Source organism: Panulirus ornatus, chromosome 3 (assembly GCF_036320965.1).
Source record: "Panulirus ornatus isolate Po-2019 chromosome 3, ASM3632096v1, whole genome shotgun sequence".
In the NCBI taxonomy this organism is placed as follows: Eukaryota; Metazoa; Arthropoda; class Malacostraca; order Decapoda; family Palinuridae; genus Panulirus; species Panulirus ornatus.
Window position 1 is genome coordinate 28,732,002 of NC_092226.1, and position 24,064 is coordinate 28,756,065.

Genomic DNA, 24,064 nt, shown 5'->3' on the forward strand with positions numbered 1-24,064 from the left:
AGTCTGTTTATTTAAGTACAGCAAGTTTTACAGATCAAATTCTGTGGTTTAGATATGCATTTAGTGGTGTTTAGTTGAACATTGAATGATGAAAAGTTACACTTGGGGATGATTACAGTAATATTATGTGTGCCATACATTAGGTGTTTGATGGTGAACATTATGATGAATTGTTACAGTGGCATTGTAGTTGACATACACATCACTAAGGTATCTGCTGGCTAAGCTGTGCACTTGATCACGGATTATTTATGACATTGACACTAGTAGTCATAGGAATATCCTTGTATCCGTCTGCACGAACACTGGTTGGTACGAGGCGATGGTGGTGACGGACGTCGGATCAGTGGATGGTTGGTCTGTGGGGTTTTAAGGGCCATCGACCTACGAGGAAGGTCATTAGGCCTGGGTCAGTGAAGGTTGGGGAGGGAGGAGGTGTCGCGGGGGGACAGGAGTTGAGGGATCGTGCTGGTACCTGTGTTGACATGAGGGTCGTACCTCTGACCTCGTAGTAGCACACTGACTGAGTTCAGTGGTTCAGTGGTCGGAGAGTGTGTTGTCATGGTGTTTATACGAGAAAACAGCAGTAGCGGACATAAGGCTCGTATGAGAACCACTGGTCGAGTTCACCGGTCAAGTTATGTAATATATAACTTTCACAGTGGAATTCAGTGGTAGACAATCCTGTTGTTTGCTTGTTTGTTTGTTGGGTTTTCCGGCCAGCGACCTCATATGATGAAGGTCGTTAACTCTCACACGCTTTACATGGTACAGTGTTGGTCCTGGCCAACACCAGTAGCAGCAGCCCCACGGCCGGGCATCATCAGCTGGCTCAACGTGTTGCTGAATGTATACAATTGGATTGACTTCTTCTTGCCGTGCGGGGGAATCACTTACCCAGCTCCGGTCCGTGCGCACGGGCCATGCTCAGTGGTCGACCCACCTACAGTGGTGGTGAAGAGGTTGCAGGAGGACACTGACTCAGATTTTCCTGCCTCGGTGTTGCGTGGTGTTGGCTCAGCTCACAGACAGCCAGGTGCTTCACCAGTGGTGGTTTGTGTTGATGACCTTCCCCAACACACACACACACACACACACACACACACTGGTACATCGTTCAGTAATAGTAGGTATTGATGCCTCTCCCTCCTCCCCTCCCCCCCCCCACGCACACATCGGTAATGGTAAGTATTGATGCGATGCCTCCCCCCCCCCCCCCCCCCCACCATGCCAGCTAGGTATTGGTGGCCCCCCGCCCTCTCCACACACACACACACACACACACACACACACAGTGCAACATTAATTAAGTAGTTTCGTAAAGTAGTCTTGTCACCACAGTGGCATTATGTGTTTCCTGTAGCCGGAGTCAGCCCAACACTGACGTGGTTATGTAGTTGCTGGAGTTCGAGTTACTCTCACACTAAGATAGTTATATAGTTCTTGTAGTTATGTAGTTACTGTGCTTGTAGTTGATGTCGTACTTTATGTATTTAGTTTAATCTCCCCCCCTCCCCCTTTCACTGACGTACTTAAGCCGTTTCAGTCGTTTTAGTTAGTGGCACACTGACGTAGTTAAGTAGTTACAGTGGTTACTCGCACACTGACGTAGTTAAGTAGTTAATCGTTTTAGTTATTGGTACACTGACGTAGTTAAGTAGTTACAGCGGTTACTCGCACACTGATGTAGTTAAGTAATTACAGTCGTGTTAGTTACTCGGACACTGGCGTAATTACTGTAGTTGCTGGTACACTGAGGTAGTTACTGGCACACTGAGGTAGTTACTGGCACACTGAGGTACTTACTGGCACACTGAGGTAGTTACTGGCACACTGAGGTAGTTACTGGCACACTGAGGTACTTACTGGCACACTGAGGTAGTTACTGGCACACTGAGGTAGTTACTGGCACACTGAGGTACTTACTGGCACACTGAGGTAGTTACTGGCACACTGAGGTAGTTACGTGCACACTGAGGTAGTTACTGGCAGACGGACAGTGTCAGCCATCTTGATGACTCGATCTTTGTCCTCATTCATAAGGCCTCGGTCAAAGACCTAGGCCCTCAGGCACACTGGTCGTACCGTCTTGCTCAGGGTGTCGTACCGTCTTGCTCAGGGTGTCGTACCGTCTTGCTCAGGGTGTCGTACCGTCGTGCTCAGGGTGTTGCACCGTCGTGGTCAGGGAGTCTTACCGTCGTGCTGAGGGAGTCGTACCGTCATGCTGAGGGAGTCGTACTGTCGTGCTCAGGGTGTCGTACCGTCGTGCTCAGGGTGTCGCACCGTCGTGGTCAGGGAGTCTTACCGTCGTGCTGAGGGAGTCGTACCGTCGTGCTGAGGGAGTCGTACTGTCGTGCTCAGGGTGTCGCACCGTCGTGGTCAGGGAGTCGTACCGTCGTGCTAAGGGTGTCGTACTTTCGTGGTCAGGGTGTCGTACCATCATGCTCAGGGAGTCGTACCGTCGTCCTCAGGGTGTCGTACCGTCGTGCTCAGGGTGTCGGTCGCACCGTCGTGCTCAGGGTGTCGTACCGTCGTGCTCAGGGTGTCATACCGTCGTGCTCAGGGTGTCGTACCGTCGTGCTCAGGGTGTCGTACCGTCGTGCTCAGGGTGTCATACCGTCGTCCTCAGGGTGTCGTATCGTCGTGCTCAGGGTGTCGTACCGTCGTGCTCAGGGTGTCGTACCGTCGTGCTCAGGGTGTCGTACCGTCGTGCTCAGGGTGTCGTACCGTCGTGCTTAGGGTGTCGTACCGTCGTGCTCAGGGTGTCATACCGTCGTGCTCAGGGTGTCGCACCGTCGTGCTCAGGGTGTCGTACCGTCGAGCTGGGGGTGTCGTACCGTCGTGCTCAGGGTGTCGTACCGTCGAGCTCAGGGGTGTCGCACCGTCGTGCTCAGGGTGTCGTACCGTCGAGCTGGGGGTGTCGTACCGTCGGGCCTAACAGTTGTCTCCGGGTTGTTTACTTCACGTGACATTTGACCTCATTTGTTTAGTGACCTTCGATGTTGTTGTAGCGTTGCCTGCTATCTGGAGTGCCCCAGCCTTTGTGCCTGGCGCCAGCTGACACCCCCTTCCCCCCACCCCCCTCCCTTGCACCCTACAACTGAGTAGCTGACTGGACGTAATGGCCGGAACAAGGTAGTTAAATGCTCCAAACCACTCGTGTGTGTCTGGCCATTACGGCTGCATCGACCGGGCTGGCCACTTTGTGCCTTGTCCCTCTCCCGGTGTACAGGTTAATAAGTCTCACGGCTGATCAATACCCGGTGATGAATGTAGCGTACTGGGCTGGGGCAGAGGGCCATAGCCTCAGCAGGGGTAGGTGGCGGGTTGAGGGTCTGTGCTTCTTGTTCGCCGGGTGGAGAGGTTGGGTGGGGTCTTATCCCTTCGGGAGGAATGGCTGGGTCGAGCTTATCCTTGGGGAGGAAGCGTTGGGCGGATCTTGTCTCTGGAGAGGAGTCGGGTGGATATTGGCCTTGGGGAAGGGTGGTTTTGGTGAGGCTTGCCCAAGGGGAGGAGTTGGATGGGTGTTGTCCTAGGGGAGGTAGGGTTGGTCGGGTGTTGTCCTCGAGGAGGTGTAGCTGATGGGTGGTGTACCTGGGGAGGAGGAGGAGGAGTTGGTGGATGGTGTACCTGGGGAGGAGGAGCTGGTGGATGGTGTACCTGGGGAGGAGGAGCTGGTGGATGATGTACTTAGGGAGGAGGAGCTGGTGGATGGTGTACCTGGGAGCTGGATGGTGAGGGAGGGAGGAATGGGTTGTGTTCCCCGTTGATGGGACGTTCTGCAGACAGTTCCGAGGAAGTTAGTATCTCATCGATTATCTCTTGTTCGTGAGTCTTGTCATCTGTCACTTCCCGAGTCGTGGCTACCATGACATGGACCATCCCTTTTGTTATCCCGTGCACTTCCTTCCTCAGTCGAGGACTTTTCTGAAGAGTGCAACGTTTGCTGTTATTCCTTCCAGCTTCTGTTGTTATGGTCTCACAACTGTTATTAATCATTGCAGTGGCACAGCTTTTGTTATAAATCCTTACGGTATCCAGCTTTTGTTATTGATCCTCAGAGTAGCCCAGCTTTCGGCATTAATCGTCGCTGTCGCCCAGCATCTGTTGTTAGTGGCCAGACGCCCAGCTTTTGTTGTTAGTGGCCAGACGCCCAGCTTTTGTTGTTAGTGGCCAGAACCCCAGCTTTTGGTGTTAGTGGCCAGACGCCCAGCTTTTGTCGTTGAGTCCTGGCAGTAACCAGGGTGTTCATTGTATGCAGTTTTGCCAGCACTGGAGGTGTGTCCTCCGTCGTTGGAGAGGTGTAACTCCTCACATTTCCGTCGTCTTCCCCTGAAACTAGTGGGGCAGTTTGAACCCAAGTTAGAGTAGGTGATGTCTTCATAATGGTGTCAGATTGCTCCCATCACCACCCAAGGTGGCGGCCGCTGGTACTAAATATAGACGTTTCAAACAGCCCAGACGTCTTTGTTTCATAGCAGAGACGCTGTGAGTGTGACCGGGATCCATAAGGTTTTGAATTATGTAACATATGAAGTTTGTGTGTGTGTGTGTGTGTGTGTGTGTGTGTGTGTGTGTGTGTGTATCAAGTAATGTAGATTTCATTTGTTTTCTCGGTGGTGCAAGTTGGTCATATTTTGGAGAAATCTCCTACCCCTTCGGTAGAGTGTAATCCCTGTGAGCAGTATAAGTTCGTGTGAGCCATTAGTGTGATTACCGCTCACTGTGGCCCACATGTCGTTGATGAACCTCTTAGTGATCCACCTTCCTTGATAGTCTTACGAGTACATATTCCACTTTTTGTATTCGTGTTCCAGGTAAGTTCCCAGTAATCCACCTGAAGTGCGTTAAGGTCCCCATTTTTTGTGGTGGTTTTCCGTAGTTTTCGAGATTTTACTCTTGTAGTTTTGTTGTTCAGGGTCGTTGGTCTGGGTAGATTGGCATGTGGTGGGTATGTGGTTGGTGAGGGTGTTGGCACTACTGCTCGCTGGATGGTGGTAACCCGACAGGTGAGGGAGATGACAGTCATGGTAGCCGGCTGGTAAAAATCTGGTAGGTGAGTGGTGGTAATCCGCGAGGTTAGGGTGTTGGCACTGATGGCAGCAGGCTGTTGATGAAGTGGCAAGTTAGGTAGATGGCAGTGCTGGTAGGTGGGTTGTGGTAATCCGCGAGGTTAGGGTGTTGGCACTGGTGGTATCAGGGTGTTGGTAACGAGGCAGGTGAGGGAGATGGCAGTGTTGGTAGGTGTGTGTGGAGGTAATCTGGCACCGCGGAGAGATGGTGGTCAGTCGTCTCGTGAATATTTTACTAGTGTGTGTGGGGCAGCAACCACGCCGGGGACGTTGTGTGTATCGATCACAAAATGTGTTTGTCCCTGTCGATAGTTGTACATTGTTTATGTGAGCGTGTCTGCTAGCGTGGTGTGTGTGTGTGTGTGTGTGTGTGTGTGTGTGTGTGTGTGTGTGTGTGTGTGTGTACCAGGTTACTAAGTGGAGTACCGGTGAAGCCGTACAAGAGAAACCCTCGGACGTCGCCTGCACGAGCTGCGAGACTCGCAGGCCCAGACGAAGGCGCCCCTCTTCGAGTTCATTTCCACCTCAGCACGGCCTGAGCTGGAGGTGTTAGCAGCTTCCTTACACCTGGATTAAGCTGGGGTGTATGTGTCTGTATATACAGAGGGTAAGAGACGGGGTAACATGATTGTAAAATTCACTCCGGCATTACACGAGTCGTAATCACACACACACACACACACACACACACACACACACACACACACACACACACACACCAAAGTGTGTTTACACTGGATGGCACTACAGCTGCAACACTTGTGAGATCGAATGGGAAGAAGTTGTCGGAAACATTGAAATATCTATACAAGAAACGTTAACGGAATACTTAAGCTTCTGGGCCCATATAAGGTTTATGGACCTTTTGAACTTTCACCTTACGTGCTGAAGATGCTGGAGGTATACGTGACAGACATATTAAGATACTGTTCAAGAAGTCGCTGGAGGAAGGCAGAGTGCCAGAGGAGTGGAAACCGGCAGCGGTCATGGCGGTTCTTATAAGAAAGAAGACCGGGAGGAGGTGCTAAACTAAAGAGCGGTCACCCTGGTGGGCGGCTATGCCAGCTACTGTTCAAGATGATCACAAAACAAGTGGAGGACTTCCTACAGACGAGGCAAAGGTCATGTGTCACGAACTTTGTAGATTAGTACGAGGGAGGCAGAGCTCTCTCTCTCTCCGACAAGAAAATGTCTGGTAGGATTGTTTGTACCATTCGACACTGTACCGCACGGGAGGCTGGTTATATGGAGCTCGATCACCAAGTAGGAATAAGGAAGAGAATCCTTCGATGCAAAGAAGTTTATTTTAGTGTAAGGGAACAAAGGACACATGTCAGAGGAGCGGAGCATTCGCGTAATAAGTTTGAGGTGAGCAGCGGAGTGCCACAGGATCCTGTTTCGGGACTATTACTCTTCTTGATCCATGTGAATGACTTGCAAGCGAGTATGGATGGACTCATACAGACCTAGATATGTAGTTTGCATGTGATGCACAGGTCATAAGGGAAGTGAAGAGTGAGGAGGACTGCGTCAGCGCACAAGGGGACGAAGACAGACTCAAGTATGTCTTATGCATGGTTAATATAATTCAGCTCGAGCGTGTGATGAGGATAGGTCACATCTGGTGAAGGACTTAGTATGAATAATATTTAGTAGAAAAGAAGCCGTGGGGGTCCATATGTCATAAAGACTTGCGAGTTGACATCTTCCCAAACCTGTTGCCGTCCCATTTCGGGAGAATATTAGAGTTGACAGTTGTGATAGGTAATGTTTCTGACCATCAGTCATCACGGGCCCGCGTGGGTTCGAATGATAGGCGCGGTATTTGTTTCACAGCCAATCTTAGGTGTTTATTCTTCTACTCGTGGCTGGTCGATAAATGGGTGACTGTCACCGGCAGGGATGTGTGTGTGTGTGTGTGTGTGTGTGTGTGTGTGTGTGTGTGTGTGTCGTGTGTGTGTGTGTGTCGTGTGTGTGTGTGTGTCATGTGTGTGTGTGTGTCATGTGTGTGTGTGTGTGCGTTGTGTGTGTGTGTGTGTGTGTGTGTGTGTGTGTGTGTCATGTGTGTGTGTGTGTGTGTGTGTGTGTGTGTCAGCGTGCGCACGCATAAGAGTAAAGACATGTTACGTATATACAAGGTTAAGAGACGGGCAATGCGACGGTGAAACTCTATCCCTTACTCACAAATAGCAAACACACACACACACACACACACACACACACACACACACCACGAGTGTCACCAGGTGGGGTCCCAAGTGTAGCATTCATTTGCAACAAATTGTCGATATGACTGTGGTGGAAGGGCCGGCTGGGAAAGACACCTGCCACACCTGAACATACCGTTCCCTGATGTGTGGTTGATGACCATGTTATGTGTGTTGGAGTGTCATGGATACTGACATGACAGTGAGCAGTGCCATGGCTATGGTGGACGCGTGTCGCTGGCCTCACCGTAAGTTGGCTTGAGCAGTGCCATAACCGTGGTGGTCACGTGTCACTGCCCTCAAGAGTAAGTTGAATTTAACATCGGCCATCATCTGTGCTGGTGGACAGTCATGCTCAGCCATGGCTTCCCTCGTTTATCTTTCGTTTTATGCGGCCAGATTGAAGGCTTCCGTCCTGGCTCAGCCACCCGGGGGTCTGGTACCATTCTTGTTGCATTCCCTTTACCCAGAGGGTATGGTCAGCCTTCTATGGAGAGACGATGGTCGGTGTGATACGCTAGTCGTTTAAGTTGCCAGAGATGACGCGGGCCCGGAATAATGGACATGAGAGGAAATATGGAGTGTAGAAAGGAATTTAGTGGAAGGGAGTTATACTAGATGGCGTGATGATTAATGCATGATTAATTTCTACTTTCCATATTTTTTTTCTTTTTACTTCATCCGAGATAGCCTTAGTCGGGCATGTTATTGGCCCATGTTCCTCAGACCTGGAACGGAAGGATGCTCAGCTAGTGACAGTAGATTTAATCTTAACCGATGCTGGACGGTGGTACCCAGAACTTCGACGGTACGATCCCAAGTTACGATATCCTGGCCTTTGACCTCTCCATTATGGGGTCAGTACAAACACTACGCTACCCTCCGAGGCTCTTACAGTCATGTTTAGGAGGGTTAGGGATTCGCTGGGGTAGAGGTTGATGCTCTAGGAGTAGAAGAGAGCAAATGTTAATCTAACACCAAAGAAGGTGGCTCAAGTACATACCATTATCCCTGACAAAGATTCAAGATTGAGGCTTATATTTTATTCTCAGGAGAAAGTACCCCTTCCATGATACAGTGAAGTACATGCGTTACAGTAACACTAGTTTTAAGTGGCTTCCTACATAGAGGCACCAGTTAGATATTTTATATTTACATCATTTCCAGAGTTTAACAACCTTAATAGTTCGTTCTCATAACTCTAATAGCATTATTGATGATATTTTTTCTAAACCTGCACAGTATGTTACATTCCGGAATATATTGTTCTTGTGTAATCACATGCAGAACACATCTTACATCTCTTATCATCTTCCTCACAACCTTTTCCATATTCCCATCCATTTTTCCATCCTAGTCGTAATCTTGCCTCGATAATATCTTTACTACTCGTCTTTCCGTATGTGTGATAACATCGCCTCTGTGTATTGCGATAGCTTCTTTAATAGCTTCTATATTTGATGCTTCCTGTTCGGTACAGTTCCTTTTGGCAGTCTTCTTTCATCGTCGTATATGCGTACGTACATGAAGGCCTCTCAGTTCCTCCTGCCATGGTATCAGCCGGTTCATTCCCAACCAGTCCAACATGTGCAGTGCTTAAAAGGAATGAAACGTCTTCTCGTTGTCTAAATATCTAACATTGTATCTTATTTCCTTAATAAGTGCATCTTCATGTATGATAACCTTTCTTTTATCAGTACCACCCTTATTGCAACTTATTGTACAGTCTTTTATCATGACTTCACCCGTTTGTCATCTTTTAGAACTGTATTGACTGCAAGTAGTTCCAAGACCCAGTTTTCCGTGTCACACATCCCATTCCTCTCATTTTATTATCTTGGAAACTTTCATCAGTATAATGTCTTGCATTTTTCTGTGACATAAATCATTCTAAGTGGAGGAGCAATTACCTGGTCATGGCTAACAGTCACTCTTCGATCTGGTTGTGATGATAAATGCTCAGTAAGAACACGTACTTTACAGTTCTTTGTCCATGACTTTTGATATTTCTTATCACCTCTTCCTCATTGGAGGGTCCATATCTCCTTGGATCTGCCCATTTCAAGCCTACTAGTCAATCCTTCATACACGCCATCATTAAGCCTCTTATCTGTAAGTGTTAACGTTGGGGTATATACATTCCCTTGCGTGACCCTGTCCCTCGCTCTCTCACAGCCAGTTTCGTTACTTGAATACGTCTTCCTGTTGTACATCAGACAAACACTCCTTATATGTCACACTCCACATCTGACACAACATGCGCTCACCACCGTTGTCGTACATCATGCACTTACCATTCTTCTTACAGCACGCAGCCGTCACTTCTAAAATTCATGACACAGTCATCACTTATAATTCGTAAAGTGATTACACTTATACATTATTCTGTCTCCACACTTGTCTTGCATCAGTCACCACACTTGTTTTACATCTGGGTCTCCAACACATCACGGTCACCAACCCCGTCATACATTATGGTCACGAACCCTGTCTTACATTATGGTCACGAACCATGTCATACATTATGGTCACGAACCATGTCATACATTATGGTCATGAACCCCGTCTTACATTATGGTCACGAACCATGTCATACATTATGGTCATGAACCATGTCATACATGATGCAGCCGGCATGAGGAGGGAGGTTGAACATGGGCAGCAAGTGTGGGGGGCGAGTCGTGTATATCTCGTGATGAGGGCGGGTATCGGCGGGCGGCTGGGCTGGCTGTTGAACGAGTGGCCGTGATTACTGGACGCGTGGTGGCCCAGGGGAGTCGTGAGCCAGATGCCAGGCTGCTCCGGCCCAGGAATTTGACGTTAGTATGTAGGCAGGTCTTGGCTTGGGCACCTCACGCCCACATACCTCCTGGTTGAAGTATATGACGACTCGAAGCTGTAGCTCAGGACTTCAAAGGGAGGTTATTGGCACTCATGGACCTCGTCGCTGCGACTTTTGAGCTGGACGGCATAGCTTGATGGATAGCTCACAGGGAGCTGTAGGGCGGCATACGCGTAGGGGTGGTCACGTTATAGGTTACGCCATCCTGTACGTGGTGCTGCAGGGGTCCTAGTGTGGAGAGGCAGACATTATGATGGAGCATCTTCCGTCCATGATGACGTGGGTCGCGGGGAGGGATTTTCTGCTCCTTGTGTCTCATTCATGTTCGTATTGCACCAATACTTCCATGAGTACCTGAAGGAAAGTTATAGTGGATTTGTTGTATACGTATGATGCCTTAGATTCTCAGGAACCTGGCATATATATATATATATATATATATATATATATATATATATATATATATATATATATATATATATATACTCTAGTTTCTGTCTTTATAATTTTCTCTTCTTATATGCCTGGTCGCCTTTCCTTCCGCAGGGAGGTAGCGCCAGGAACTCACGACTGAGCCCTAGGGGAAAGAGTGCTGGTTGACTTTTTTTTTTATCATACTTTTAGAAAATATAATACATTCCAACCGCCGTCCTGACTACACTTACTCGCCATGACATGCAGGAGATTCCTGAATCTTATTCTTGCCACCCAATCCCTTGGTCCCCAAGCATTTTATATATATATATATATATATATATATATATATATATATATATATATATATATATATATATATATATATGTTTATTATCTATATTTATCATACTTTATCGCTGTCTCCCGCGTTAGCGAGGTAGCGCAAGGAAACAGACGCACATATACATACCTACACATTTCAACGTATACACACAGACATATATATATATATATATATATATATATATATATATATATATATATATATATATATATATATATATATATACACATGTACATGATTGATAATTGCTGCTTTTATTCATTCTCGTCGCCACCCCGACACACATGAAATGGCACCCCTCTTCCCCCGCACGCGAGCGAGGTAGCGCTAGGAAAAGACATCAAAGGCCACATTCGTTCACACTCAGTCCGAAAAAAAAACCTTGTCCGCCTGCCCATACAATTTTAAAGGCGCCGTCACAGCTTTAATAGTTTGTCGTCTTTCCCTTGGCCTAGATTACCGTCTGTAGACGTCTGGGCATGGAACTGGCACGGTTCCTGAATTATTTTAGGTGTATGATTTGGGTCCATAGGGTCTTGATCTGAATGTAGCGAGGCAGTGATGAGGTGTTGGAAGGAAGCAGCCGCCTGTGATCGTGCGTTCTGCGCCTGGAAATCTCACGTGTCCCCACATTTCCTGGCTTCCAGGCGAGATTCGGGCTTTATCCTCCTCAGTAAGGTAAGAGCCCACCATCTTGAAGCACAGGTGGAAGAAAACCATCGCCCAGAAGCGGAATTCCCAGAATGAATTGGCAACTAGGAAGAACAATGAAAGAACGCCTAGATAGCTTGAGGCACACTGAGGCGGAGTGCTTGTACACACGCTCTCAGTAACACTAGTGTCAGCGATGAGATGTACGTTTATTTCACCGCTAAAGAGCGTTATATGGTTTTACCCTCAGTAAACTTCAACTTTGTATCACGTTTGAAAATATATGGCTGGCGGACATAGTTTTTTGCGGACACTGTATTATATGGTGGTAAACTATTTACCACTGTACCCCGAGAATCGATCCCTGGACTATCTGTGTGGCAGCCAGGAAGCCTAACCCCATAGCCACAATGAGCTTAAAACAGCATCCCCTCCGTAACCACTCGCTGATTCACGGATCTCGCTGACGCGTCACGCACCCATTACCAGGTGGAAGTACTGCCGCTCACGCTCTGCTCAAGGAAGGCCTTTTAATAGACTGCAAAATATCGTGTACTTTACATGGTTGACACACACACACACACATACACACACACATACACACACTATATATATATATATATATATATATATATATATATATATATATATATATATATATATATATATATATATATGTGTGTGTGTGTGTGTGTGTGTGTAACCGAGGACCCTCATTATGGGGCTCCTGCAGCTAGATGGTTATGCTCCAAACAGGAGCAGGGAAATATGGACTCCATTCCCCCCAGTAAAATCTCTACGCTTTTTTAACACGGTGAAGAACTTAATCGTTGTCTTATGTTGCCAGTCGGCAGACTACGGGTTCCATTTTGATTTTCAGTCGTCTGCCAAAAGGCTACAATTGAAGAAGACTTTGATTGATTGCTATTAATGGAAACTATTTTGAACTCTGGCTCAGGCTGCGACGTGAGAATTGGCGGGAGTTGTTAAAGGATGTGTGGATCTGCTGGTCAAGTGTATGTCTAGGTCGTAATTACTTAAAATGTACGTACAGAACAGCAGTAATTATTGTCGTTACCTTAAATTTGTTTGCATATTCAGGTTTGCCTTTTTGCAACGCGGTTTAGAGGTATGCTTTTTCCAGCCGGGTGTTGTTAGGCTATAGCTCCACTGTCGTCTGCTTGGTCCATCGGCGACATTTTGAAGAGCTGAGCAACTTAAGAGAACTCATTACCAAATTAAAAGAAATATCTAGAAATTAAAAAGAAAACTCACTTGTGTGCTTCAAGAGACTTGTATGCTTTTAATGTTTTCTGGTAAAACTCCCGTGTGTCTGAATCCAATAGCGATAGATATTTCCACCAGAAACATCTGGGCAAACGCTGGAGATACATACCCACCAACCGTCAATAAATAAGGATCTGGTTCGCTTGAAATAAGATTTGCCATCTGTTTTGCGCCTCAGCATCCAAAGATTGAGAGAAAAGGTTGACTTCATATGCACAGCTGATTCAGCGGCCATGTTCGTTGTTTTGGCCGCCATCATTTTGCGCACGCGCAGAAATGAGTGTTGTTGTTTGGGTGACCGGCCTCATATCAGTTTTCACGGTTCCATGCGCTGCCCTGTTCACTCCCAGGTATCTTAAGCACTCCAAGTTTTCTCCATTCAAACTCACGCTTCATATAACCTGTTCATTTTCACAGCTAAACGTAATACATTTACTTTTATTCACATTCACTCAACTTTCTCCTTTAGCACACGCACTCGAACTCGGTCACCAGCTTTTGCAGTTTCATAATCGAATTTGCCACCAGCGCCATGTCATCAGCAAACGACTGACTCACCTCCCTGGCTCCCCCACCAACAATACTGCATACGTGCTCTTCTATCCAATACCCTTCCATTCACGTTCTTCACCTTCCCATCTTTAAACAAATTAGACAGCCATGGTGACATCATACACCTTTGACGCAGACCCACTTTCATCTGGAACCACTCACTCTCTCTTCCTATCTGCACACATGCATTACTCTCGTGATGAAAACTCCTCACCGCTCCGAGCAGCTTTCCTCCCACCCCACATAATCGCAACACCTTCCACACAGCATCTCAATCAACCCAGTCCTACATTTCTCCAGTTCTATAAACGCGACCTACAGGTATTTCAGTTTCCCGTATTTCTCCCACACATTCTTCAAAGCAAACACTTGGTTATACATCTACCATTCCTGAAGCTACATTGTTCCTTCCCAGTTTGATGCGACGTGCATGGTACCGCCTTCTTAGACACCATTCTCCCATACAACTTACCAGTTACGCTCAACAGACATTTACCTGTATAATTTGGACGTACAGTTTTGCCCTCCTTGCCGTCAGACACATGACTCTCACGTTACGTACTTCCACGTCTTGAACATCACACATTTACCACCTTGTCATTGAACATATTTAACAAGCCTTCAAAATACTTAACGGCTTTTCTTCTTTCGCACTTTTTTTTATGAAGACACTGAACACTTTTCAGTTGTTCCGTATTCCACACACACACACACACACACACACACACACACTGCACCGTATAACCTGTGGTCCCTCTCGGGGCCTCAGGGATTATAGAATGGGCTCTTGGATCAGGAAGGCGGGTACACTTGTACACTTAGGCCAGACGTTGTCTCTCAAGTGATAGGAGCTTTAGGGCGGCGGCATACTTAACACTTTTTGCTTCAACTCTCCCGTTTTCTGTCGCGTTTTTTCCCCACGAGTTGTCCTTCACTGTGGGTATCGCTTAAACGAAACGTGTCGTTTTCGCCTGATTGGCTTGCACCAATTTCCGTGATGAAGTCTAGATCCATACCAGATAATGAGGATACTTATTTGAAATAACATGTCGAGCCACGTAAGATAATTAAATTCAATTTCAAAAATATTCATTATCATATCAGTGAATATATATATATATATATATATATATATATATATATATATATATATATATATATATATATATATATATATATATTTATTTATTATACTTTGTCGCTGTCTCCCGCGTTAGCGAGGTAGCGCAAGGAAACAGACGAAAGAATGGCCCAACCCACCCACATACACGTATATACATACACGCCCTCATACGCACATATACATACCTATACATTTCAACGTATACATACATATACAGACATATGTATGATGTTCATACTTGCTGCCTTCATCCTTTCTCGTCGCCATCCCGCTACATATGAAATGGCACCCCCCTACCACTGCGCGTGCGCGAGGTAGCGCTAGGAAAAGACAACAAAGCTACATTCGTTCACACTCAGTCTCTAGCTGTCATGTATAATGCACCGAAACCACAGTTCCCTTTCCACATCCAGGCCCCACAAAACTTTCCATGGTTTACCCCAGCCGCTTCATTCCCTGGTTCAATCCATTGACAACACGTCGACCCCGGTATACCACATCGTTCCAATTCACTCTGTTCCTTGCACGCCTGTCACCCTCCTGCATGTTCAGGCCTCGATCGCTCAAAATTTGTTTCAATCCATCCTTCCACCTCCAATTTGGTCTCCTAATTTGATATTCCTAAATACATGATATGATTTGTTTATCTTAGGAGACGCTAGGGTGTGGGCTTGTTCGGTGAGTGGCCTCACAAGTCGTTCATTGTACTGGACATTTAGCCAGCAGGATCCACTTGTTCATTGCTTTATGGTCCTCTGAATAGCACCCAGGTACGGTTGTTTTGGAATTCTTTGTTCCTCGACGCTGCACTGAAGACGTGATAAAGTGCAGAGTAGTGGCTGCTTGCTGGTTAGCTGGAGTCGTCATTCTTTTGTTTACAATGGATGAACGTGGAATGCCTGGCTCGCTGGTATCGCAGGGCGCGCTTCGAAAAATGACAGTACTTAGGGAAAGTGAAGCAAGAAACGAGAAAATGACTCCGCTGATAAATATTGAACAATTTCCGGCGGAACGTTAGAGCATTGGTATTTTGCTCTCGTAGATTTCGATGTTTTCATGTAATTTTATTCATTTTTTTGGGGGGGTAACGTTTCCTTTTTAAGATTTAGCGATGGAAGAAAAATAAGTGGATTTTACCTAAGATGATTAAACTAAGGTGACCAAACTAACCTTAGTAACGCCACCGTTACTAACTCGACCACCTGCTTCAACAAGTGGCGGAGAATATGGACTGGTGGTCGGGATGGCTGTGGGCAAATGAGTGTCAGGCAAGGGACTTTTGTCTTTGGAAAAGATGATGCATTTTCATCCAAAAAAAGATAAGCATAGTCTGTCGATTCAGCATTGAAAGAAAGAAAAATTGAGGTGAAGTAAGTCTGAAGTGTGTGTTCGTTCGGCGGGATTTGTTCAGATTATATCCTCGCCGTCTTTGTTTACTAAGGGGTTGTCAGCTCCTCCTGCTGCAGGCTAGTGACCCAGCACAGTACAGCGGGTCTTGCCTTGTGTTGTGGCATCAACCCCATTGTATGGTAATTGTCAGGTTAATTCAGGATTGTGGAATCCCTTAAAGCGTAGCCTCCCCCTTCCCTAGCCTTTTTAGGTTAAGTTTGATTTAGTTGATTTAAGGCATCAACCTTAAATTAACCAAATTCAGCCTTTTTTTTTGCGTCGAGTCGTAAAGAAATCCAGATATTCTGTGAACTGTTATTTGTGTTCTAAGTATGATGTGTGTGAATACGGTGTAGGTGTATGGTAAGAGTATTGCTATTAGAGGTGTAGGGTGTGCGTGTCTGGTGATGGTATAGGCTAGTGGAGGTGTAGGGAGTACATGTCTGGTGATGGTGTAGGCTAGTTGAGGTGTAGGGTGTACGTGTCCGGATGTGTCGTAAGTGTCAAGGGAGGGGGTAGGGAGGATAAAATGTGTTGTGTGCATGTTGTGACCCACTTATTATTGTCACTCCACAACCTCTTGTACTGACCACCATCACCACTTGCGATTGTCCTCACCTCCCACCACCATTTCCACCTCCTCACCTATCCCTGCTACAACCTAGTACTTACCCACACACACATTTCTCTCTCTCTCTCTCTCTCTCTCTCTCTCTCTCTCTCTCTCTCTCTCTCTCTCTCTCTCTCTCTCTCTCTCTCTTGTGCATCCAGACTGGCAACCTGTTCCCACATGGCTTTCGTTATTCACCGATACTTGATTTGTTTCGTGGCAGCAGAGTCCTTGACGTCACTTCCCGAGGTGTTCGTGTGATTGCTCTCACCCAGGAGGAGATGGTGGTGGTGCCCAGAGCAGCATCAGCACTAGTGTAGCGTACCAGTGCGCACCACAAGTGCCCTACCAACTGTTACTCCTCTTCTGTACATACTCCCCTCAGTGCCACCTCGGCCAGACACGTGGGAGGGTGGGTGTCTTGAATGTGCCAGGTGTGTACATCGTCCATCAGGAGAGGCACCGGGTCAGATTTAGTAGCGGGCGACCTTCACGTGTTTGTCGTGTGTGTGTGGCAGGTGTACGTACATACGTGAACACCCAGGACACCGGGGCAGCAGCCATTACATGTACCACCGCCAGCACACCTTAGCTCACCTTGACGACAGGAGGTCCTGTTAAGGTGGGCTTATGTCCGGCAGGTTGCGTCAGTGACCGGACATGATTCAACACTTCCCCAGAGTGTGAGTGTTGGCAGGAGCCGAGAAACCATGGCACCCACCCTCACCCTCATGCCGTTGAGCGTAATTCTTGTTTGACGGTACTTGTGCCCCAGCAAACTCCAGACCACGTGTGGTGGCCGCTAGCATAGAAGACTTAGTGATAAGAAACGGTAGGAGCTTACCCCACACTCTCTGTAGATATGCTGGCCTGTGACGGGCAGAGAGAGAGAGAGAGAGAGAGAGAGAGAGAGAGAGAGCAGGAGAACGTATTGAATGACACAGTAAGGTCTGTGGGGGAGCGAGATAGGTGTGGTATAGATGTGGGTGTGGTGTGGTGTTGGTAGGGGTGAGTGTATAGTGTTGTACGTTAGTTGTGTGGGTGTGGTATTGGTAGGTGAGTGTGTAGTGTGGTACGTTAAATGTGTGGGTTTGGTGTGGTGCGAGTGTGAAGTATGAAACGTTAGATGCGTAGGTGAGGTGTGGTATTGGTGGGTGTGACGGTGAGGTGTGGTATGTTAGATGTCTGCAGAGTGTGGTAGCTCTGTGTATTGTCACGTACCACGTGTGTATAGTATTGCAGTTTTGTGTAGTCATGGTAGGTGTGTGTAGTGACGTATGTGTTCAGTATGACGAGCGAGTCTTGCACCCATACCGCGATTTTAATAGCCATGCCTGGCACTTGGCGCTGCCTACAGTTTTATGAATAGTGTCTTATGAATGTCGCGTCAAGTGTAAGGTGGGGCGAGCTTCTGTTTGTGGACTTAATGTTCGCAACTCGTGCGTATGGAAGAAAAAGACAGGGGCTAGAGAGAGGATCTCGAAAGCCACTGTAGTGCTACCTCACGGCGATAGCCAGACGGTAGTACCTCCCTGGTAGGTGGTTAGCTACCGTATATGGTGTGGTATTTATGTATGTGTGTAGTGTAGTAGGTCTATATGTGTAGTACGGTAGGTGTACTTGTGTGTTTAGTAATTGTATGTGTACTGTGTAATGTGTGCATTTGGTGCGGTAGGTTTAAGTGTATGGTTGGTGGTTGTGTGTGTGGTTTGGTACGTGCAAGTGTGTATGTGAGAGGTGTATGTGCGTGTTGTGGTATGTGTAAGTATTTGGTGTAGATGTATGTGTGGTTTGTTATTGTTTGTAAGGTATGGAAGGTGTATGTTTGTATGTTTATGATGTGGAAGATTATGTATGTGTGTGTATGGCACTGTAGTTGTTATATGTAGTTGTCTATGTAATGTGGTAGTTGTTTTTGTGTGTATGTGTGGTGTGGCAAGTTTGTGTAGTGAATTATGTGTATCTGTGAGGTGTGGTGGTTTTATATTTAGAGTGGTACGTGTGTGTGTGTGTGTGTGTGTGTGTGTATTATGATAATGAACAGTTCGCTGAATTTAGGCAGCCGTTCAACTGAACACAAAGTATAAGATATTACAGAACTGGGAGGTTAGGTTAGTATTTCGTTAACTAATCAGAAAAGAGCTTGTGTAGGGCAGGATGCTTCCACGCTTTGGCTGAGGTGACGAGGGGTGTGTCAGCAGTGTGTTGCCAGACGACAGACGCGTGAGCTGGTGGTGGTGGGAGAGGGTGGACAGGTTCAGCAAGACGAGGAGGGCCTCGTGGTAGGTGGTGTCACATGGGCCCAGGAGGGTTCTGCAAGCTCTGGTATTGCTCTCCTTCCTGTTGGTCCCGCTGTGTGTCTGTGAGGGAGGACGTGAGGTGTGATATGTGTATATGGGTGGTGTGGTGGGTGTATATGTATTGTGTATATATGGTGTGAAAGGTGTATGTTTGTATGTAGTGTGTGTTTGTTTGTGTGTGTGTGTGGGTGTGTGTGTGTGTGTGTGTGTGTGTGTGTGTGTGTGTGTGGGTGTGTTTGTGTGTGTGTGTGTGTGTGTGTGTGTGTGTGTGTGTGTGTGTGTGTGTGTGTACATAGAGTGTTAGATGTATATTTATGGTATAGTACGTGTATGTGTGTGGATGGGATGGTATGGCGTGGTTGGTGTATCTGTGTGCACGTTGTAGTTGTATATTTGTGGCGTGGAAGTTGTATGTGTGTTGTGGTAGATGTGTGTATATTGTGTGGTAGATTAATATGTGTATGACGTGGTAGTTTCTTGTGTGTGGTGTGATAGATGTATGTGTATGGTGTGGTTGGTGTGTGTGTGTGTGTGTGTGTGGTTGCATGGTGTGGTAGGAGTATATCACTGTACTATGTAGTATGGCGTGGTAGATGGATGGACATGGAGGGAGGGAGGTGAGGTAATGTCTGACTTGGAGAACCCGCCCCGCCTCGATCCGCCCCACCCCACTCCACCCCGCCCCGCCCCGCCCCGCACCGCTCATTCACAGGTGGCGGGGTAGGGGCTGGCCTCACCCTAGGTCTCTGCTCCATGTAACGAGACATTATGAGGCTCCTGGTGTTGGCAGTGGATGCCATGTAGGAGTGTTAGATATGGACGTGCAGGCCGCGTGCATCAGTACGTAGTCGAGCGCGTGCCAGCTTACAGACACCGACGCACACACGTACACAGGATGGCGCCAGCCTGGCCGATCTGTTGAGGATGCCTGGGCCGATTACCATGGTAACGCGTGCGTAGTGGTTACCATGACAACAGCACGCTGGGCCGGCCCAGGGCGGGAAGGCCTCAAAGAAAGTGTCAGGCGTTACAAGGGTGGCAGGTGGGGCCGCCGCCCCGCCCCGCCCCGCCTGGCTGGAGCTGAAGGAGGCTCTCCACCTACTGCTGCTGCCGTAGCCTGGGGTCAGGTCAGACAGACCAGGGTCTCCGGTCTGGAGGAGGGGCAGGCCTGTGCCTATAGGAGCCAGGTACACAGGACACCAGCAGCAGCTCGCCTTCACAGACAAACAAGATGATGGCGCGCCTTCCTCGACTTCCACAGAAAATCTCACCGGACACGTTTGACGTAAGTCGTGCTGGGTTACGACACCAGACTGTTGAACCTGCCTCGCGAGCGGGCCACGTGCGGCGCACGGGTTGCTCTGGCGAGGGTCGCTTGACACCACAGGGTCACTGACACGTGGCAAGTGTCGTGGATTTAACTAGATGTTGGTTTCATCTCATGGTTTGACCTCGCCTGATGTTTTGGAAGGCGATCCATCCTCACCGCACAGGGTTATGTTTGGAAAGGGCTGGTGCTTGTTCCCCCACCCTCCACACACACACACACACACACACACACACACACACACACACACACACACACCAGACGTCTCCCCCAGCCCCCCCTCTCCCCCACACACACCCTCTCACCCAGACGTTAGAGCTCTCCGCTTACCTCAACACACAGCAGAGCTCCTCGCTCCACAGTACACACTTCAGAGCTCTGGTCACTCCCCTACACAAAGTCAAATTCACCCCGGTCATCTGTGTCGGTCATGATGTGTTTGTAAGTGCAGCAAAGTCACGGGTTTCATTAGATTCTCTTGTGTATTTGTGTTCGAGTCTCTCGTTCGGAGATTATAACACAGGACACACAGCCGTACGGTTGACGCGTGTGAGCGTCGTATTGTTGTTGGTCAGGACTGTTGAGTGTCACGTGAGGTGAATGCCACGTCTCCACCCTCAAGTTTGTACGGTGGATGTAACGTATCGTCGGGTTTGTGACGATTTGCTGGCCATAACTTTAGGTTTCGTATGTATTGTCTTATGTAGCTTACTGAGATTTAATATAGCTTTTTTTTTTTAAGTTGATGGTTTAGCTTTTGTTTAAAGATGCTTAAAAAAACTGGGGATGGGATTGTGTGAGGGTGACTGGTAATGAAACTGTTCAGAGCTGTTTGGTGTTGTTTCAGTTGTTTCATTGCATGGCATGTCAGCCAGTACCACGGTGGTGTCAAGTGTTTCCTGTAGAGGAGTGGAACCCCTTCTGACGTGATCAGTTGTCTTCTTACCTTGTGTGTAAACCTTCATATGTATACCCTCCCTCATCTCTAAACCCCTTCTGCTTAACGGTGCCAAGTTTGAGCACAGTAGTATGATGGCCTGACCTTTGACCTGTCCCTTAAACTTTAGGTCAGAAGCCAAGGATCGTAAGGTCGCGCTCATAGGGGTCAACATGGACCACCTGATACATGGCAATGGTCTTAACGTGTTCAACTTGTTTCACCAAATCATTCATTGTCGTATTTTTTCCTGCTTTTTGTATAGTGGGTCGGTATTTTTGGTCTCATGAATATGAATTTCAGTCTTGTCTTTACCACCTTCGTTTAGGCTGGGAGATCGGCATGTCTAGTGCTGGAGATCGGTATGTCCAGTTGTGGTCAGCCCTCCCTGTGTTAAGGTAAAGGTTGTTGGGGGGTAAGGGTGAGGGTGTTGCCGTAGGGGATGGGGTTAGGGGAGCAGGAGGAGTAGTAGCAGTATAGTGTCAGATTCTGGGCTACATACAGGTCAGCCACCACGAGGGAAGGCCCTCCTCACACACACACACACTACTCTACAACAGGTTGGCACCTGACACCTCGCCAGCCACGTTATAACCGTGAAGTGTTCAACATGATGCTCTCCGTTTCTCCACCGTTCCGCTACGAAAGCAACCCTTCTGCACCGTCCGAACTGGAAACCATTTTTCCTGTTTTATGACAGAGCCACCAATTACGGAGAAAGGTTCTGATCGAGGCCGGGCCTTAAATAATTCATTAAAAAAAGGTGGGGCGGAGAGAGAGAGAGAGAGAGAGAGAGGGAGAGAGAGAGAGAGAGAGAGAGAGAGAGAGAGAGAGAGAGAGAGAGAGAGGAACGGTGAAGTTTTTGAGGAAGTAGAAAATTCATCTTTTAAGAAAAGTTAGTTGTAAGTGTTGTGGAAAACGAGAGGTTAAAGACTTCCAGAGCTTAGCTAAAGTGGTAGGACAGGAACAGACATCACAACGACTATTGTGGAAGTCAACAACCTCCGTTACCCAAGACAACATGGTTTCAAGGCGGGACAATTATGTCTTATCTCATTTGCTTGACCCCTGTGGTAGGATTTTTGAAGTTCCGGGGACACCGGCATAAATCAGTCTGGAAAACAAAGAAAAATGCTGACATGATTTACATCGGCTTTGGAAAAACATGTGACAGATGTGACCTTGGTGTCATAGCACATAAAATGCCAAAGATGGGAATAGCCGAAAAATTGGGAGATTCATGTACAACATTTTAACATAGATCACAACACGTAGTTGTGAACCATGCCGTCTCCAGTGTGTTCATGGTAAAAAGCTCAGTCCCCAATGGACTGGACTTGCACCCTTTCAGTTCCTCATTCTTGTTTCTGACATTGACGCAACACGAGCCACAGTTTCATGTCATCATTTGCAGATGATACAAGAATAAGTTACGAAAATCACATCTTTAGAAGATGCAGGAAGGCTACAAAGAGCCATAAACGAAGTGTTTAACTGGGCAACCAAGAACGTGCTTTTTTAAGGGAGATTGATTTCAACAGCTCCGGAATGGGAAAAATGAAGAAATCAAGAACAACACTGAATACTTAACTGACAACCGACGCTATCGTAAACCAGTTGTATAATGTGGAAGACCTAGGAATAATAATGTCCAACAACCAAACCTTCAGCGAACTCAACAAAACAACGGTAGCCTCGTGCAGAAGGATGGCTGGCTGGATCCTGCGGACCTTCAAGGCCAGGAAAGAAAAAACCAGTCGTGATATTATTCAAGGCACAGATCTCATGAACTGAATATCGTTGTGCTCTAAAATCACCCAACAAGACGGGCGAAATTTGCAGATTTCGAAAGTGTTCAAAGATCTTTCACAACTGGCATTGATGTAGTATGGGAACTAAATCAGCGCAGACAGATGTATATCATCTAAATCCAGGAATTTCTTGAAGGTATGCTTCCAAACTTAACACCCTACTGACACTACAGACATGGTGGACTTTGTGAGATACTTCGTCTGAAAGCCAAAGGTACGATATTGGCGGAAAGAGAGAACACCAGCGGGCCCCAAGACACTTCAACACCTTGCCAGCTACCATGAAAAACAGCTTGGGATGCATGGCAGAGGAGTTCAAGCGTGTATTAGACAAGCACTTAGGAAGTGTGTCAGATCAGCCAGGCTGTGGGGGTTATGTGAGCCTGAGGGCTGCGGCTTGCAGCCGCTGGGTCGACCAAGAACCCATTCCAACCGTGTGGGCCCAGCCCGAGGGTGACGATCTCTGAAGATTTCACGAGGTATCCATATCCTTCTCGCCACTCACTATCTTTATCTTAATTACTCGTCACCATCACCATCCTTCTCACCACTCACCTTCACTATCTTTATCCTTCTCACCCTTCACCATCCTTATCCCTCTCACCAGTCACCACTATCACCATTACTAACCATCACCGTCCTTACCGCTCATCACCGCTACTGTCACCATTACCATCTTCCCCCAATCCCCTTCACCAACCACTGTCACCCGCACCACCCCTCGTACTACCTTTTCATCCCCATCGACCCGTCGCCACACACACACCAGCGCACACACGCATTATGCTCTTCAATATGAGAGGAGTGGAGGGAGGGTGGTGTTGGGAGGGCCAGGAATAGGAGGAGGATGGCATGGGACGTAAGGGGAGGGGGTGAGAGGCTGGTTTAATGAACGTAAGAATGATAATAGTATATCCATATTTTTATCCATATTTGTTCGGTTTCCGCATTAGATGAAGAAAGGCCGCTTTCGTTCACATCCATTATCTATGTGTTGTGCAGTGTACCGAACTGCAGCCCCCTGTTCACAACCAGGCCCCTCTTCACATGCCCTGGTTCAGTCCATTGTCAGGACGTCGGCCCCTGTATACCACATCGTTCCGGTTCACTCTATCCCGTGCACGCCTGTCACCCTTCAGCATGTTCAGGCACAAATCACTCGAAATCTTTTTCACCCTGTCTTTTCATATCTAGTT

The 24,064-nt window shown here is 47.4% G+C and overlaps 1 protein-coding gene across 9 annotated transcripts in view; it reads left to right on the forward strand.

The window, feature by feature from the left end:
• The window catches only part of LOC139761687 (uncharacterized), a 312,428-nt gene that overhangs the window by 50,522 nt on the left and 237,842 nt on the right, over window positions 1-24,064 (forward strand). The window contains exon 1 of one of the 9 annotated variants that reach the window (XM_071686025.1): window positions 13,114-13,169. The exons of the other annotated variants lie outside the window; for them this stretch is intronic. Within the exon in view, the coding sequence (XP_071542126.1) occupies window positions 13,146-13,169 (24 nt within the window). The 5' untranslated portion in view covers window positions 13,114-13,145. Of the gene's footprint in view, window positions 1-13,113; window positions 13,170-24,064 lie in introns of those variants that run through there. 9 annotated transcript variants of the gene reach the window in all.